At 44.7% G+C, this 14,534-nt stretch overlaps 1 protein-coding gene across 1 annotated transcript in view; it reads right to left on the bottom strand.

Annotated features, from left to right (window-relative positions):
• Window positions 1-14,534, bottom strand: part of DNAH8 (dynein axonemal heavy chain 8) — a 1,926,251-nt gene that overhangs the window by 1,308,133 nt on the left and 603,584 nt on the right. The window contains 1 exon segment of the mRNA XM_029592920.1: window positions 2,802-2,921. Within this exon segment, the coding sequence (XP_029448780.1) occupies window positions 2,802-2,921 (120 nt within the window).

Raw genomic sequence — 14,534 nt, 5'->3', positions numbered from 1 at the left:
TCTCCCTCTAGCATACTTCCGGATATCGCACCCACCTGCCCTGTCGCTCCTACCGTTCCACTGGCTAGCACCAGGGCTGCATCATCATCGGTGCTTCGCTGGGCAGGAAGCGGTATATGGTCAGAGATGAGGGATGGTTCATCTAGGGAAGCCCCTCGTTCCAATTGTGTCCAGTTCCCTCTCCTTTCAGTTGTGCCAAGAAACGATTGATTTCGAGCTGTGTTAAGAAAGGTAAGGCTTCTGTGGGAAAAACCCTTATTTTCCCCTTCCTCTTCGCAGGCATAATCATATAAACCAGAATTATAAACTCAAAACAGCTCTGACGCTCCTAAGACTGCTATGTCTCTTTCTTGTCCCTTATTCCGGAGACAATTCAAAAACAAATAGGAAAAACAGTGTCCAGGCAAATATGGACAAATCCGGGCTAAGCCGGGCACCCCTTAGGTGGTGCCCCAGTCTTATAGGATTTCCGGCCCCTCCCTCTAACGTCAGGATCTCGACGGCACAGGATCCGTGGATTAAGGTAATTCCTTACTCACAATGAGAGGAAAAAAGAACAGTCCCTCCGGTTGCCCAAGAGATCACAAGAAATAATTCTCCGATTGCCCTGAAGAACCCGGAGGAGTGCTGGTCTTATAAGACTTCCGGCCCCTCCCTCTGACGTCAGGATCTTGGCAGCACAAGATCCCTGGATTAAGGTAATTCCTTAGTCACAATGAGATGAAAAAAGAACAGTCCCTCCGGTTGCCCAAGAGATCACAAGAAATAATTCTCCAGTTGCCCTGAAGAACGCTGGAGGAGTGCCGGTCTTATAAGATTTCCGGCCCCTCCCTCTGACATCAGGATCTCGGCAGCACAGGATCCGTGGATTAAGGTAATTCCTTACTCACAATGAGATGAAAAAAGAACAGTCCCTCCGGTTGCCCAAGAGATCTCAAGAAATAATTCTCCGGTTGCCCTGACATTCTTAAGAATGTCCAGGAATCAGGCCGAGGTCAATACCAGGTATCCACCTGTAGGGCAGGAGGGACGGATAGGTAGGAAATGAAGGCAAGGAGCAGCACAAATAGGAAAGGAACAAGTAGAGGAACAGAAGAAGAAGACATGTGCGGAAAAAATATTTACTAGAAGTTCTTAAGATCCCTGAACAAGCTTTGCCCTTAATATCTAGGGTATATTACATTCCAGATTCTAAAAAGGGTTATTACATATCAAAAAGGGTTCAATATTATATCCCCAGTGGATTCACCACTGATGGATCTCACTAATCTATTGGAGACAACTCAGAAAGACCTGATTTCCCTGGCAACACTTATTGTTACCTTTCTACTGGAATCTGACTGGGACTGGATATTAAAATTATTTTTTCATCATCATTTGGACACTTTCTTTGATCTTAAAGTGAATGTCTATCCTGATTTAGCAAGACAGACACAAAAGAGAAGGAAACAGTCTTTATGTCTTTATTACTGAGGACTCCTATATATATAGGAGCATTATTTTTCTTAAAATCTCCCTGTAAATGTATAATTAAGTACCAGAATGCTTCGTATATTTTCTTTTTACCTTGCCAACTTACTGCATTTTTGTCTGATATGGTTGCATTGCCAATCACTTTATCTTCCTCTCCTATTGCCATAGACTGAGCATAAGGGTTTGGCATAGGTTCCGTTGAAATTCAGTATGATCCCCGATTAGCCAGTCTGTTTTTATTTGTGATATTTCTTGAGGTTGTGATAAGGTCCCTCTTAATTAGTGGACTTGGATATTGAGACATTTTTCTCTTTTTCTTTTTTTTCCTCCTTAAGATTATAAAGGAAACTGTTTTGTTATTTTTTTTCCCTGTAACAATTTTCTTCTTTTATAATCATTTATGTAGTTTTTGTCTCTGTGTTTACAACTCAAATGTTTTTCTTGAATGTAATTGGAAAACTCATAAATAAAAAATTTAAAAAAAAAAAAGAAGAAGAAGAAGACATGGACCACAGGAACTGACGATGAAAATGAGAACCACTAGAATTGAAGACGAAGACAGGATCACTGGAACTGAAGATACAGAACGTAGGGACTTGAGAATGAAGGCAGGAAATGCTGAAGGAACACACTACAAAGACTGTAGGAAGACCTGTTGCTGAGGCGTGGACTGAAAGAAGAGAGGGTCTTTTATAGGCTAGGGCTTGTGAGGTCATCCATGGGAGATTTCTCACTGCGGCCTTTTAAGTTTGATGACATCAGACGTGCATGTGTCTAGGGATGGCCAAGGGAAAGCCAGCGGCGTTCTGCCACAGGCTGCGTCGGACCTGTCTGAATGTGGCGATTGCCATGCGGCTACCCAGGAAATCCTCGGTGGCGTCAGGGGTCAGCGACAGTGGCTCAGGGCCAGAGATAAGTACAGAGGTTCACAGGGAGGACTCATAGACCACAAATGCAACAGGTGACTTTTTTGTAGCATATCTGATCTCATTTGATGGTATATCAGCTTGGCACACTGATTAGGAAACACTGCCTTAAGATACAATCTTACAAAGATATGCTTCACATACTCTATAATTACAATACTAAACACAATGCAGTTGAATACCAGTGAACTACTTTTAGTGACATTTGTCAGAGTCTCTTTACACCAGAGGAGCCACAATGCTGTCATAAATTGGGACATTAGTAAATCTCCTCCTTCCCAATAGTCACTCTCTCTTTCAGTCCCCCACTCATCCCCTGCAGTCACTGAGCAGGTTTTTTGATCATTTTGACAACAACAATATGGGTCAACAAATTCAACTTCTAATGTACATATATCTTACCTCATTGCTTGACAGCATCTTTTCCACAGTGGTAGGACCATCCTCTGGCAGGACTATCATAATAGTCTCTGAAATATCCTTAAGTATTATATCAATATGTGTTTCACATATGTCATTAACCTACAAAAATAACATCTATTATTAGAAGAAATTATGTGCATCAAACAACATAATAATTGTATTATAAACTGATGATTTTTCTAAAGTTTATATGTTTTATAGAAATAACACATTTGAGTTTGTGGCAAAGTTATATACAATAGACTCGATTCACTCAATTGTTTATAGTCCTCTGGAAGTTAAACAATGAAAAAAATCACAAATAGCAACCATCATTAAAGCTTATTCATTTATTTAAAATAATTTCTACCCTGCACCCTCCAAGGTTTGGAGCAGGATAAAAATATACACAATTTCAGCATAGCACATACATATAGCAAAAGTTGCTTACCTGTAACAGGTGTTCTCACAGGACAGCAGGATGTTAGTCCTCACATATGGGTGACATCACAGGATGGAGCCCAATCAAGGAACACTTTTCTCAAAGTTTCCAGAACTTTGACTGGCCCCTACTGGGCATGCCCAGCATGGCACCAATCCTGCAGCCAGCAGGGGTCCCACTTCAGTCTTGTTTAAAAGCTACAGGTAGTGCCGAAAATAAAATAAGAAAATGTTACGAACCCAACACCATGGGGCGGTGGGCGGGTTGCATGAGGACTAACATCCTGCTGTCCTGTGAGAACACCTGTTACAGGTAAGCAACATTTGCTTTCTCACAGGACAAGCAGGATGGTAGTCCTCATATATGGGTGAGTACCGAGCTGAGGATGTCCGAGTATGCACCAAATGTACCCAAGACGTGCAACAGGCACAACAACTGGGGTGCAATTTGGTCGAGGGCATCCTGAACCCTAATGGGCAGGCGGAAGAGTGTTGGTACGTCAAGTTGTGAATAGGTTACGCAGGACAGATTGGCTGAAGATGGAATCTTGTCTTCCGGCTTTGTCTGTTGTGACTGTCGCTGCCCGACTTCTTCACTCCGCCCTCTTTACCTCTGTGGCGACTCCCTCCAGGTCTGAAGGACGGCTGGCTGCCGAGGTGTCTCCCTGCCGTTTCTCTCTGGCGTCCCCAGGCTTGCTCTACGATGCAGATCCACCATGTTGCCTGAAGCCTAGGGCGTGCGCCACGCTCCAAGTGAAGTACCAGCAAGGGTGCGAACCTCAGGGGCGTCCCCCTGAGATGACGTCATCCGCTTCCAATATTTAAAGGTCTCTGATATCGCTGCTAATTTAGTTAGCAAGGACTGGGCTAAGGACTCAAATCCGGTCCTGTCTAATCTACTCTGCCTCCTCGGACTTACCAGAGGTACCTGCTCCTTGGGGGCCTCTCTCTCTCTCTTTGCCTTTCAGGTTACAGACAGGAACCGGTACTCGCTCCTCGAGGGCCATCGTTCCTGACTATCTGCTGATTCTCTTCTGCCTGGAAGTCATCATAATCTACATCATTGTGAGTTACCATCGCTCTCTCAGAGCTTTCCCTGGAACCAGGTACTCGCTCCTCAAGGTCCTATCCTTTCCAGCTCCTGAGCTCCCTGATACCAATATGTGAGTGTTGTCATCTAGTTCTGTTCATGAACTCTGCATACCCTGCCTACTCATTGTCTACAGTTTCTCAACAGCCTAGCCTTCCAGTGATCGCTGTTACAGTATCTGAGAGACTTCAGCTCTACTGGGCACTTCAGCTCACTTCTGCCACCTCTGGTGGTTTCAAGACCTATTTAATAAAAGAACTAGTGTGTGTCTGTCTCCATACTCTAAGCCTAGCCAGTGGTCCCTCTTGGGATCTCCCCCCGGGGGCGTGGTCATCTGCCACCAGCCCAAGGATCCACTTACTACTATCTCCAGCAGTCTATAACAACAGATTGCTAAGTCCACCTACGGAATACATCAGATTGACACTCCTATCTGATTGCTCCTCCCATCAGCATAGTGGATCATGACATTGTCCAAGCAATAGTGGGCTGTAAAAGTATGGAGAGAACTCCAGGTGGCAGCCCTGCAAATGTCAGGAAGCGGCACCGATCGTTGGTGTGCTACTGAAGTCGCCATGGCCCTCACAGAGTGTGCTTTAACACGGTCTTGAAGTGGAATGCCCACTTGCTGATAGCAAAAGGATATGCAGTCCACCAACCAGGAGGAGAGAGTCTGCTTACCCACAGACTGCCCCAATTTGATAGGATGAAAAGAAACAAACAATTGAGTGCTTTTCCTGTGGGAAGCTGTATGGTCTAGGCTAGAGCCCTTTGCAGTCAAGGGTATGCAGAGCCTGCTCTCCTGGATTGGAATGGGGCCTGGGAAAAAAGGTAGGTAGTATAATGGATTGATTGAGAAGAAAGTCCGAAACTACCTAAGGCAAAAATTTAGGGTGAATGCGGAGTACTGTCCGGTCCTGCAGAAGTTTAGTGTAAGGCGGATAGGTAACTAGAGCCTGTAATTCACTAACTCTGCGAGCCGAAATGATTGCCAGAAGGAAAATCACTTTCCATGTGAGATAGCGAAGATCACAGGATTGAAAAGGCTCGAATGGTGGTTTCATGAGCTGACCCAAAACCAGATTGAGGTCCCAAGAAGGGGCCAGAGGATGCAATGGAGGCTTGAGGTGAAGCAAGCCCTTCAGAAAACATGTTACAAGGGGTTGTACTGATATGGGTACATCCCCAACACCGTTATGGAAGGCGGCTGCCGCACTGACATGCATTCCGATGAAAGATGTTTTGAGACCTGACTCTGATAAGTGCCAGAGATAGTTCAAAAACTATCTCTGATTGGACAATCCAAACACTTCGTGATTGGACAGGTAAAAGGGCCAAGGGACTGAGAAGAGCACCATAACGTAAACCTGTTTCATTTGTAAGAGTAAGATTTTCTCGTGGAAGGCTTCCGTGAAGCAATCAGGACACGGGAAACTGGGTCAAAAAGGTTAAATGGCTGAAGGATTAACCTTTCAACATCCATGCAGTCAGGGACAAGGCTTGAAGATTGGAGTGACGGAGGCACCCATTGTTTTGAGTGGTCAGAAGTGGGTCATTTCCCTGCAAATGGAGAGATCCTGAAGTATTGGAAACCACACTTGGTGTGGCCAGTGAGGTGCTATGAGGATCATGGTTCCCTTGTCCTGACGTAACTTCACTAGAGTCTTCGAGAGAAGATGAAGTGGAGGGAATGCATAAAGTAGGCCAGCTGCCCATGAGAGGGAGAAGGTGTCTCTGGGCTGAGAGTGTTTGCTGCGAATGAGAGAGCAGAAGTTCTCTACTTTGCGGTTTTGAGGAGACGCAAAGAAGTCTATCTGAGGATATCCCCTTTGTTGGAAGATGGAGTTCGCTACTGAGGGGTTGAGTGACCACTCGTGCAGTTGAAAGATGCGACTCAGCTTGTCTGCCAACAAGTAGGTGGCCCTGAGGTATTTCTAATGGGAGAGAACTTCCACCCATATCTGTGCAACTTCTTGACACAGAAGGAAGGAGCCCGTGCCTCCCTGTTTGTTGATGTACCACATGGCCACCTGGTTGTCCATCTGGATCAGGATAACTTGATTTGAGAGGTAATCCTGAAATGCCCTGAGAGCATATCTGATTAAGAAAATGCCATACTGGGTCAGACCAAGGGTCCATCAAGCCCAGGAAATTTATTTGGTGTTTGGCTTCCTCTGGAGACCAAGATCCTTGTGTCTGCAGATTGGCCATATGGGCTCCCCAGCCGAGGTTGGAAGCATCAGTGGTGAGAATTAATTGAGGGTTTGGAACCTGAAAGGGCAAGCCGTGAAGGAGATTGATCTGATTTTTCCACCAGGCAAGAGTGAGTCGGTTATGTGGACAATGGTCGACAGGGGCTGAATGCTTTGAGTCTATTGAGACCTTAGAGTCTACTGCATGATTCTCATGGCCAAACGGGCCATTGGTGTGACCTGAACTGAGGACGCCATGTGTCCCAGGAGGATGAAAAGTGGCGTGCAGTCGCGGAGTGCTGAGACTGCAGCTGGTGTGCAAGAAACACAAGGGTGAGAGCTCGCTGTTGAGGCAGAAAAGCCTTTGCCTGCAAGGTGTCCAAGTCTGCCCCAATGAACAACAAGGTTTGAGATGGGACTAAGTAGGATTTGTCGTAGTTGACGAGAAATCCTAATGAAATTAGAGTGTGTAGAGTTAGATTGAGGGACGACAGAGCAGCTTGCTGAGTGGGAGCCCTGATTAACCAATTGTCTAGAGAGGGGTAGACGTGAACAACTTGAGTCCTGAGGAAGGCTGCAACTACTATGAGACATTTTGTGAAGAGTCATGGCACAGACGCTAGGCCGAATGGAAGCACTCGGTACTGATAGTGCTTGGGGCCTACTAGAAACCTCAAGTATTTGCGATGAGATGGAGTTATCGCAATATGAGTGTATGCGTCCTGGAGGTCTAGAGAACAGAGCCAGTCTCCTCTTTGTAGAAGAGGAAGAAGCGAGCCCAAGGTTACCATCTTGAATTTCTCTCGCTGGAGGTACTTGTTGAGGGCCAGTAGGTCCAGAATAGGACGAATGCATCCCGATTTTTTGGGGATTAGAAAGTACCAGGAATAGAATCCTAGGCCGTGCTGAGAGTAGGGTACGGGTTCTATTGCCTTGGACTGGAGAAGGAGGGAGACCTCCTGATCCAGAAGGATGGAGTGATCGGATGTTCTCCACGTCGGTAGAGGTGGGGAGTCCGGTGGCATGGAGAGAAAGTTCAGATGGTAACCTTGAGTAATTATCACCAGTACCCATTGGTCTGAGGTGATTGAGTGCCATATATTGTTGAAGTGGCACAGTCACCCTCCCACTGGTATGTGAGGCAATGGAAGCTGGCTGCTGCTCTCTAGGTAGAAGTAAAAAACCTGAAATAGGACCTGGTTGAGGAGCTCCTTGCGGTTTTTGTTTCCGTGTCTGATGAGACTGGGCTTTCTGAAAAGGTCTCGTAGAACGGGACCTGGTTGGTGGCGGGTAGGACTTCTTCGGGTGGAAGAATGAGTTTTTAGAGTCCTTTCGGAAGGGCTGTTTTGAAGAGTAGTCAGAAGACATCAGAGAGAGCTGTCTTAGGGTCTCATGATGGTCCTTAAGTTCCGCCACTGTCCGTTGAATCTGTTCGCCAAACAGATTATCTCCTACACAGGGTAGGTCAGATAACCTGTCTTGTACCTCAGGGCGAAGGTCAGAAGGCTTGAGCCAGGCCCATCTCTTTGCCGAAATAGCAGCTGCAGATACCCTAGTAGCAGTGTCAAAGATATCATAAGATGATCTTATCTCATGCTTGTCTGCCTCAAAACCCTTGTTTACTAGGGTTTGGAGCTGATCTTGAAATTGCTGAGGCAGGGAGTCTGTCAAATCTTGTATCTGCTTAAAAATGACCCTATTATATTGGGTCATATAGAGCTGATAAGCAGCAATTCGGGAGATGAGCATTGATTCTTGCTCTTTTCTGTGCAGATTCTACCACTACAGATTGGTGATCCAATTGAGATTTCTGAAAACCCGGAGCTGACTGCACCAAATAGGTAGTGTCAGCTTTTCTGTGGACTGGAGCAATGGAGCCAGGATGTTCCCAGTTCTTCTTGAGGAGATCCAGAAGAACCTTGTGGATAGGGATGGAGGTTATTTCCTTGGGAGCATCCAGGAATTGTAGTAACTCCATCATCTGATGTCTATCATCCTGTTCAGTCTGTAATTGGAAGGGAACCAATTCAGACATTTCCTTCACAAAATTTATAAAGGAAAGGTCCTCTGGAGGAGAAAGCTTCTACTTTCAGTGGGTGAAGGTGGTGAAGGCAAATCATCGGTGTCTGGGGAGGAATCAACAGTCAACAGTCCAGGTATCATAGGGATCAGCACCTGCCCCTCTAGGAACTAGAGGAGGATGGGGTGGTGGAATACCCGAGGGTCCTGGTCTAGGCTCCTAAGGAATCGAAGGAATGATTGGAGGCACTGATGAAGGCATCGAAGGCACCGGCGCAGGCATCAATGGATGGCTTGGTGGCGCCAACGAGCGTATTGGCACCGATGGTTGGACCGGTGGTGATGGACGGGTGTATCAGCATCGACGGGCGTATCAGCATCGATGGCTGAGGTAGAACTCCCGATGGAGGGATGTGGAATGGTATTTCTCCTCCCGATGACAGATTAAGCGGGAGGGCACCGGAGCCATCATCGACCCAGGGTCCATCGGTGGAAAAGTGGCAATGAGCACTTCCATCCTGGAGAGCAGCGGTGCCAAGGCTGCCGGAATTGGGTCGGTGGTCGGTTCCACAATCGGTACCTCTGTTGGTGCCGGAGGAACCTGGAGTCGTTGCATCGCCTTGTCAATGGCCTCCTAAACCATCCAGTCCAGTTCTTCTCAGAAACCTAGAGCAAGCAGCCCCGGCTCCGGAACAGAAGGAGGCAGAGGCATAGCCGGAGGAACCACCATTAAAGGTGGAGTCGCGGCTCCCGAAAGCCTGTCGGGTGAGGGTTGCCTCGGTGACCCGGTCGCCGAAAAGGTCGGTGCCTTTTCTGGACGGGGTTTCTTCGACGGCGGCTCAGACCATGGCGAGGTCAATGATTTTGTTCCCTCGATGGTCCGAGACTTTCAATGTCGATGGCAATGTTTGTCTCTGCGATCCCCTCGGTCCTGAGAGGGAGTAGAGGGTGTCGAAGGCCGAGATGTCGTCAATGCCGGACGGTCACCGGCAGGTGGTCGATGCTGGCGCGAAGTTGACGGAGCCGGTTCTGACGATGTCGATGCAATGGATGGAGTCGGGGTTTGAGCACGGATGAGAAGTTCCGTCTTATCCTTTCTGGCCTTGCGACCTTTTGGTGTCATTCAGGCACATTTGGTGCAGGTCAAAACATCATGCTCTCGTTCAAGACACATTACACAGATTTTATGGGGGTCTATGATGGACATGGTGCGATTACAGTCCGGGCACCGACGGAACCCCGGCGCCATGGCCATGGAAAAAATTGAGCCGTGGTACGGTCGACGGCCAGTAGGCCGCGAGGGCCAAACCCGACGGTAATCGACGGAGAACAGGTAAAATCTTACCGGAATACCGTGGCTTGAAAAAGTTAAAGGAGGGACCCCTGTGGAGCAGATTAACTTTTAGTAATTCCGTGAGGAAAATTCCTGTCAGGAATCTCTGCATAGCTCCTTAACCGCGAGGCTACTGCTGTGCGGAAAAAAGAAGACTGAAGGGGGACCCCTGCTGGCTGCAGGGTTAGTGCCATGCTGGGCATGCCCAGTAGGGGCCAGTCAAAGTTCTGGAAATTTTGACAAAAGTGTTCTCTGATTGGGCTCCATCCTGTGATGTCACCCATTTGTGAGGACTACCATCCTGCTTGTCCTGTGAGAAAAGTAATTACATAGACAATCTTATCTATGCCTATAGTGACTTTTGCAAGTAATATTTGCTCGGCTGGCAACATTTAACACTATTTACATGCTGTCTTGAAGGCTTTTGGAAATAGAAATGCTTTTAGGGCTTTCTTGAATTCTTTGGTGTCATTTGTGCTGTGGAAGTAGGGATTTCCAAAGTGTGGGGCTCACTATTCAGAAAGCTCTTTCTCTAGTTGAATCAAGGTGAGCGTGGCTTGGGGCAGGTATGTCTAAAAGGAGTTGACCAGAGAAGCACAGATTGCGGCAGAAGATATGTAATCTTAGGGCTGAGTTCCCAATTACTATGTTATCTCCATTTGATTGTAAGATAATTGCACATGTTGGATGATAATTGCAGATTTTGTAAACCGTTATGATGGCTTTACCGAATGACGGTATATAAAACCCTACAAATAAATAAATAAATAAATAAATAAATCCACGGGAATGTGACATTGTGTAGTAGATTATGAATTATGGAGGTGAGTTTATATTATATTTGCTGTACTGGGAGCCAATGAAGTGAAAATAGGACAGGGGTAATGTGACCATGAATTTTTGTTTTAGTAATCATACATGCTGCAGAGTTCTGAATGATTTGTAAAGAATGAAGTGCATTCTGCAGTAATCCAATGAAAAGGGAGTTGCAGTCAGATCTGGCACTACTGGGTGTGCATACTGTGTAATTGCACAGGGCAGCATACCCGGAAGGATGGCAGAAGAAGCAGTCCGTGAGGCCGCTAGTGGACGTGTCCCACCGCTGGCCGAAAAAAGGAAAAGACCTGTGAAGCAGTCGGTAGGTCACATCCTACCAGCAACCCGGACATAGAGGAGGCTCATGAGGCCACCAGTGGGCCCCATCCCTTCGGCAGCCCAAAAGAAGAGGAGGCCCGTGAGGCCACCCATGGACCCCATCCCACCGGTGGCCAAAGAAAGAAGAAGGAACCCGTTCTCCTACTCCTTCTTGGTGCCGGCTTTTGCTGTCCAAAACATGTGCAGCTAGCACATTTTCTATGCTGAACTCGTGATGCACAAAATCGGCATAGAGGAAGTGCTAGGCTTGCGTGGTTTGATTAACGCATGGGCTGGCACACAAAGAGGAGCAGCAGAATGGCTCCAAATGGGGTGTGTGTGTGTGTGTGTGTATGAATAAATGCATGAAAGAGAGCCTTACTGGAGTGTGAGGGTATGGTGTGTATGAATGAGGACCTTACTGGGGTGTGATGTGTGTGAATGGGAGCCTGACTGGGGTGGGTTATTTGAATGGAAGCCTGACTGGAGGAGGGGGGGATGTGAATGGGAGCCTGATTGGAGGGTTATGTGTATGTGAATAGGAACCTGTCTGGTGTGTGTGTGTTTGTGTGTGTGTGTGTTTATGGGAAGCGTCTGAAGTCTAATTTTTTTATTTGAATATATAATTTATTATTCATTTTAACTCCTAATTTTATCTCATTTAAATCTACATTTGACATGATTATCTTGCACTTATTTTATTAATTTTATCTTATGTTCTTGTTAATTTTACATACAGTGTATTTTTGTGATTTGTTTGTAAGATCTATCCTTTTAATTGATTGTAAACCGGTCATGATAGAATAACTGAATGACGGTATACAAAAAGTTATAAATAAATAAATAAACAGAACCTATCTGGTGTGTGTATGTGAACCTGTCGGGGGGGGGGGGGGGGAGAAATGTATGGGAACCTGTCTGGGGGGGAGTATGTGCGTGCATGTGTGTGAACAGGAACATGTCTGGAATGTTTGTGTGAGTGAATGGGAACCTGCCTGAATGGGTAGGTGTGTGTGTGTGAAGAAAATTTGTGCTGACTCACTAATCTATGCCTTACTCAGGATGACTGGAAATAAAAAGTTTTCAGGTATGGAGAGTAGTGAATTTTCCATCCTTATTAGTTTTACAATTAAATATAGGACTGGTCTACTGTCTCACAGGCATACTCCAAAAAGATTCCTCTCCATTGATCAAATTATTCGCTAAGGTGTTTCTATCACCAGAATCTACATTAATTGTAGGAGACTAACCTCCATGTAGACAAAACTCTGAGAACCCTAGAGTGTGAAATGTTTTTAGAAGCAATAGAAGCCCTGGGATGCTCACAATTTGTCTCAAAAACCACCCATAAAGCAGGCCACACTCTAGACCTAATATTTGCTAACACCAGCAATTACCTAATAAATACTTGCACACAACATTGCCCTGGTCTGATCACCAGTTAATAAAAGCAGAAATAACCTTTACCAACCAAAACCATAATAGAATAGAGAATAAAGATAGAGATGGAAGTACTGGAAGCAATAGAAAACAAGCTCCATGAACTAAATCAAACCTACCCAATATCAGTATTTGATTCCTGGGACAAGATAGTCAATGACATAGCGGAAAAGCTCAGTCCTATCCAGACGAAAACTATTAACAAAGATAGGAATAACGCCAAACATAAGAAGCCCGACCTAGTACAATGATAAATTAAGAAGCACTAAAAAGCACCTTAGAAAATTAGAGGAACGATGGCGGAAATGCCCATCTGCTGAATTCCTAAGGAAATATAAATCCTTCCTTACAAAAATACCATTCACTAACCAATAAGGCAAAAAAAAGATTACTATGCCAAACAAATTCACGGGTCATATTCAATTCTAAACTGCTCTTTGATGTTGTTAAACATTCCGGACTGAGATATGGATTCCGGACCAATCCATATCTCAGCTAGAATAGTTTGCCTGATCCCAGTTTCTTGTACTCCTTGTTCCATGCACCGCCTCCGGGCGAATCTATTTGTTCTTTGTTTCAGTTGTTTCAATGTAAACCGATGTGATTTGTATGTCATACAGGAACACCGGTATATAAAAATTAAAAATAAATAAAATAAAATAAATCTAATTAAGGACCTGACATCTTCAATCTCTAGAAACTACAACTACACAAAGACCTCTTGTAACAAATATGCTATCACACTCTTAAACAAAATAAATAAACTGAAAACTCAATTCCTTATCTGTGCCACAATAAAAGCACCTGAAGTATCAAGTGGCAAAGTTAAGTGGTCCAAGTTCGACAGAGTATCGAAGCTGGAAATTAGTCAAATCATTTCTAAAATCAAACCTGCCACTCATCCACGTGACCCAATTCCACAAGTTCCCTGAAACAAGTACCGGGGGTAATCATTCAGATTATCACAATATTAATTAACCTGTCTCTCTCAGAAGGATCTGTTCCTAATGAGTTAAAACAAGCAGTGATAAAACTGATCATAAAAAATAAGACTGGTAGAAACAATGACTGGGACAACTATCGTCCAATATCCAACTTGTCTTTTTTTGCAAAAGTCGTTGAGAAAGCAGTGTTATCCCAGCTTGTAAATCACTTGGAAGATCAAAATATCCTCTCCCGAAATCAATTTGGATTTAGGAAACATTACTCAACTAAGACATTACTCATTTTACTAATGGACTCGGTTTTACAAGGGATCAATGCAGATCAATCTTATTGTCTAGCGCTAATTGACCTAATTGCAGCCTTTGATTCAGTGGATCATAACCTGTTATGCCATCAGTTGGAAAACATTGCGATTGATGGCATGGTTCTCAGATGGTTCTCCTCATTTCTAACAGAACATTTCAAGTCAAGCTGGGAAATCATATATCCGATACTTTCCAAAGTAACACAGATGTCCTGCAATGCTCAGCTCTCTCAGCAACACTATTCAATATTTACATGCTCCCTATATGCAAATCACTGACATATCTAGGAATAACATTCTTTTCGTATGCAGACCACCTACAGTTTTACATCCCATTCGCTAAATCATATGAAAACACAGCTTTGATACTCTCAAATTATATGAAAGCGATACAACAAAACCTTTCGCAATTTAAACTAACTTTAAACCCTAAAAAGACTGAAATCATTTGGCTAAGTAGAAACTCACTGATAGTTAAACCACCTGCTCTCAACCTAGATAACATTCAAATTAAGTCATCAAATCAAGTAGGGAATTTAGGTATACAGCTAGATGAGAACCTTACAATGAAATTGCACATCAATAAATTAATCAAGAAAAGATATGCCAAGTTGCGTATTCTACATCGGTTGAAACCATTATTAACTTTCGCTGACTTACAAACTGTACTGCAAACACTAATCTTCTCAAACATAGACTACAGTAACTCCTTATTTCTAGGTATACCAGCATGTCACTTAAAGCCTCTACAACTATTACAAAATGCAGCAATGAGACTATTACTAGGATCTAGGAAATATGATCATATTACACCCTCGCTTATGTCACTCCATTG

Source organism: Rhinatrema bivittatum, chromosome 3 (genome assembly GCF_901001135.1).
Source record: "Rhinatrema bivittatum chromosome 3, aRhiBiv1.1, whole genome shotgun sequence".
NCBI classification, from domain to species: domain Eukaryota; kingdom Metazoa; phylum Chordata; class Amphibia; order Gymnophiona; family Rhinatrematidae; genus Rhinatrema; species Rhinatrema bivittatum.
Note: the sequence above shows the minus strand (reverse complement) of the source record. Positions and strands in the feature narration are given on the sequence as shown.